At 40.2% G+C, this 3,982-nt stretch overlaps 1 protein-coding gene across 3 annotated transcripts; it reads left to right on the top strand.

Annotated features, from left to right (window-relative positions):
* The first annotated feature begins 348 nt into the window (after positions 1-348).
* LOC147617580 (uncharacterized) lies at positions 349-3,743 on the top strand. Of its 3 annotated transcripts, none has more exons than XM_086775869.1 (2): positions 349-629; positions 1,944-3,743. In XM_086775869.1, the coding sequence occupies exon 2, from the start codon at positions 2,399-2,401 to the stop codon at positions 2,843-2,845; it is 447 nt and encodes a 148-aa protein (XP_086631995.1). In that variant the 5' UTR covers positions 349-629; positions 1,944-2,398; the 3' UTR covers positions 2,846-3,743. The 3 variants fall into 3 exon arrangements, with proteins under 3 accessions (XP_086631995.1, XP_086631996.1, XP_086631994.1); XM_086775870.1 differs by lacking the exon at positions 349-629 and adding an exon at positions 1,341-1,545; XM_086775868.1 differs by lacking the exon at positions 349-629 and adding an exon at positions 1,620-1,778.
* Positions 3,744-3,982: the final 239 nt, after the last annotated feature.

Genomic DNA, 3,982 nt, shown 5'->3' with positions numbered 1-3,982 from the left:
ACCTCTTTGCCACAAGATGAGTGGAAGTAGAGTGCAGGAGTTAGTGAAGATCTCTAAAGTGTAGGAGGTAGTGAAGGCAGAGTGTGCAAGAAGGTGAGTGAAGGAGGTAGTGAAGGTAAGAGTGTAGGAGGTAGTGAAGGAAGAAGGTACAAAGGGAGGTGGGTATCTAAAGCTGAGCTTCTAAGTCTTTCTCAAAAACCGTGCAAATATTTAAAGGGTCCTCAAAATCCGTGTAAAGAACTGTTGATTGAAACATGTTACATTTTGGAGCCCATAAGTGCGATTGTCTAAAAAATCGTGCGAGTTTTACATCCTTGAAAACCGTACAAGCCTTCCCCAAGACCGTGCAACCCTATTACTTTACCTTCACCACCATTGCTTCTTGTGCTCCTCCTACTCTTCCAAGTCCCACACTCCTTCCCCACAGACCAAAACCTCAACTCTTTTCAACCCCTACCTTTCCTCAATCAACCCTGTGGCCCAAACCTCTCTTGCTTGGAACTCAGGAACAGAAACAAACCTCAACTCCTTTTAGCCCTAGCCCAACCCTATGGACCAAACCTCTCATGCTTGCAACTAAAGGGCTAGAAAGGAGAGTTTGTGGGAATCAATGGAAAATCCTGACAAAGGTATGTTACAATTCTGATTACTAACAATGTGAATTTAAAGCAATTTGAATCCTAGAAGGTGGAAATGTTGAAAAAACTAAGATATAGAATTTGTGCAACAGAAGGCGATTTGGCCTGTTGGAGCTTTCTCCAACAGGCCAAATCGCGAAAGCTCCAACAGGCCAAATCGCTTTCTAGTGCACATTTTGTCAAAAAGGCATATTTCTAAGAAAAATTCTATATTTCAATGAGTTCTCGCCTTGTGCCTAGCCCGTGCCAGTGTCAGCAAATAGAACAAGAGAAGTAAAAGTAGGAAATGTATTTAAATAGTCAGTTACAAAATTTGTGCAATAGAAAGCGATTTGGCCTGTTGGAGAAATGTCCAACCCTCTTTCTATTTCACACTCTGTCAGATTGTTGCATACTTTTGTGTTTCATTGTTGTCTAGCTATATACCTAGATTGTATCACTATCAGAAAAAGTAGAGTAGGAAACTAGCAAGGATGAAATATACATAAAAGCAGTGTTGTGCAATAGAAAGCAATTTTGGTTGTTGGAGAAAGGCCAAACCCTCCAAATTGCTTTATATTGCACACTCTCACACAATGCCTACTTTTGTATTTCTATGAGTTCTTAGGTCTATAGCCTGTTCCACTATTAGAAGCCAGAATAGGATACCTAGAAGTATGAAATAGATAAACAAGGATATTTTGTAGCATGAAGATATACAAAGAAAAAGATAAAACTGTAGCAGGAATAGATATGCTTACCCCTCCAAAGAAGTGTCTTTACCCTAGTGGTTGAACTTGGTGGGCAGGATGGTTGACTGCAAGTGCTTGATTACAAGGTTGATGTTTGATTTGCAAGTGGTTGATTGTTAAGGAAAAATTAGCATGGGTATCATTAGAAGATAGAATTGGTTGATTGCCCTATTTAGGTACCTACCTTATTTAGGCACCTACCCTTATTTAGGTAAATAAGACACCTGACCTTATTTAGTTATGTCCCCTTATTTAGCACCTCCTCTTATTTAGACAATCTTCGTTGTGACACAACTCTGCCCCCGTTCCATTGACGTCGCCCTCTTCCACCGGTGAACTTCCCACTCCAGAGTTTCTACTCCTCGTGCTCCTCAATCTCCATCACTCCTCCACAGGAAACATTATCAAGGTGGCAACGATCCCTATGATGTTTACCTTTCCCTGTATTATAATCTCCTCTATTGTTAGTATTTCCTCTATTAATTTTCCTTTCATTGTGATCCACTCTCTTATGCACAAATTGCTTTCCGATGCACATTCTATTAACATGTTCAAGGTTGTTTGTCTATGCAAGGTCAAGGAGACAAGCCAGAAACACCAATGAAGAGGACCTTACATTTTGCAAGTGCTGCTCCCAAGAGAGAGGAAGCTGCAGGGTGATGTAGTCAAGTGCTGCTCCCAAGAGAGAGGAATCTCCAGGTGATGTAGTCAAGAGGCAGAAGAGAAGTGGAAAGGAGAAGGCTAGGGTCAAGGAAACGCCCACGGGAAGAAGACCAATTCTATTCAAGGGTAGCAAACTAAAAGAAGAACAAAAGGCGCATGACCTAATGCTCTTTGAATTTCTTGAAAGAAGCAAAGCCCAGCACATCTATTATGAGATGTACAGCAAGGACCTAGACTATGCCGCTATAGTGGATCAACATAAGGGTTTCTTGTCAGAAGAGCTTGAAATCTTCCATGAGGTTATAGAGAAGGACAGGCAATGCATATCCAACAAATTCTATGTACACATGAAGAATCTGATAACAAATGAGAAGCTCAGGAGGTATGCTAGCCTCCCTGAATCATATAAGGCCAGATGCACTATTCATCCCAGAAGATGCAAAGAGTTTAGGGTTTGCTATGTACCTACATTTTATTCATGGTGCTCCTGAAGATACCCTTGAAGAGACTAAGGAAGAATGGAATGGTGAAGAAGAGGACACAGTTGTAGAAAAAGTACAGGAGGTAGACGAGGAGGAAATCAATCTTGACCAGGAGAGGGAAGAAGCTGCAGCTTTGGATATTCTTGCATTAAAGTCAGAGACACTTAAGGGAGCAGTCTTGATTGAAGATCTTGATATTGAAAGCTGTAGTCATGCTGTGCCCCTACTTCCAACATTCAAGATTCAAGATCAAGAGTATGTTCTGCTACATGACATACAATCCATATTTAACTTGAGGGGGGAGGATTATGCACTAGCCTTGATTGCTTAATCTTGCAATCTAGACAGTGAAGTTGGTATTGATGATGATGCTTTAATTGCCCTGGAAGATAATTTTAACCTTGAGGAAGCACTATCATTGTGCTTTAAAGAAGCTGCAAAGGTTGAAGACATGGATGATGAGACCCTCAAGCAAGTTCAAGCAGCAATGAACCTTCAGTCAAGTACACAGGAACAAAGAAAAGCAAAAAATATCTCAAAGGAAAGCATTGATCTATGGAAGGACAACCTTTTGGAAGGAGAGGAGAAGATGAAGATAAACTAATACTCTATCTGACTACATTATGTTTATATTGATTGTGTTGCTTGTTTCTAACATTTTGTTGGACATTGCAGTTGTTTGTTGAAGATGACAGCTTTCTTTTGAGGTTAAGTGGGAACAGAGAGAGAGAGGTCTTGGTCAATTGGCCAGCCTTTCACACTATATCAAGGAGCTATCTTATGCAAAGATACTTATTTATCACCCACAGTTCAGCAATGATGGAGAGGCAGCTATTTATTTTTTCAAATTTTTTGTCAAAGTGTCTTGGTGGTCATCAGGTCAATTGGCAGAAAGACAAGGTTGTTTTGATTGAAAAACATTCTGCCTTGGACATTTTTTGGTTATAACCCTGGCAATTAGTGCTCAGGGGCAGGGTATTTCCTCTCCTATACGCCCTTTCACATGGTATTAAGAGTCCTCTCTACTTGGATGGTTATGGAAATCCATCTTAGGTAGCTTCAATTGTAGAGGCCAAGCAGATAGAAGGAGAGCAGCTAGAAGAAAAACAATGCAATCAAGCTTAAAAGGAGGGCTCCCACTGGTAGACCATGGGAAAAAAAGTTGTATTGAATTTGTAACACTTACATCCTATAGTCATTGCTTTACTCTAGGACTTGTACATGTATGAGTTTGCAAAATTTATACAATGTAGTCACTACTTTACTCTAGTGACCTGTACATTGTACTATTTATTATGAAGTTTTTAAACTCCATCTGTCCACCTTTGGTTCACAAAAGTCTTTGAATGCCTCCATTCCGCATGTTTCTGTGCAGCTGTCGAGTTATCCAGGATTTGCATGTTTTTGGGCCATGTTGAATGCTAGTTTAACTTGTAATGTTGCCACTTTTTTCTTAATTTGCAGCCAT

This window comes from Cibotium barometz, chromosome 36 (genome assembly GCF_041138505.1).
Source record: "Cibotium barometz isolate CiBa-2024 chromosome 36, ASM4113850v1, whole genome shotgun sequence".
NCBI classification, from domain to species: Eukaryota; Viridiplantae; Streptophyta; class Polypodiopsida; order Cyatheales; family Cibotiaceae; genus Cibotium; species Cibotium barometz.
Note: the sequence above shows the minus strand (reverse complement) of the source record. Positions and strands in the feature narration are given on the sequence as shown.

Bases quoted from the DNA above. Each gene is read 5' to 3' on its own strand.
- LOC147617580 (XM_086775869.1), top strand. From the start codon at position 2,399: ATGAGAAGCTCAGGAGGTATGCTAGCCTCCCTGAATCATATAAGGCCA.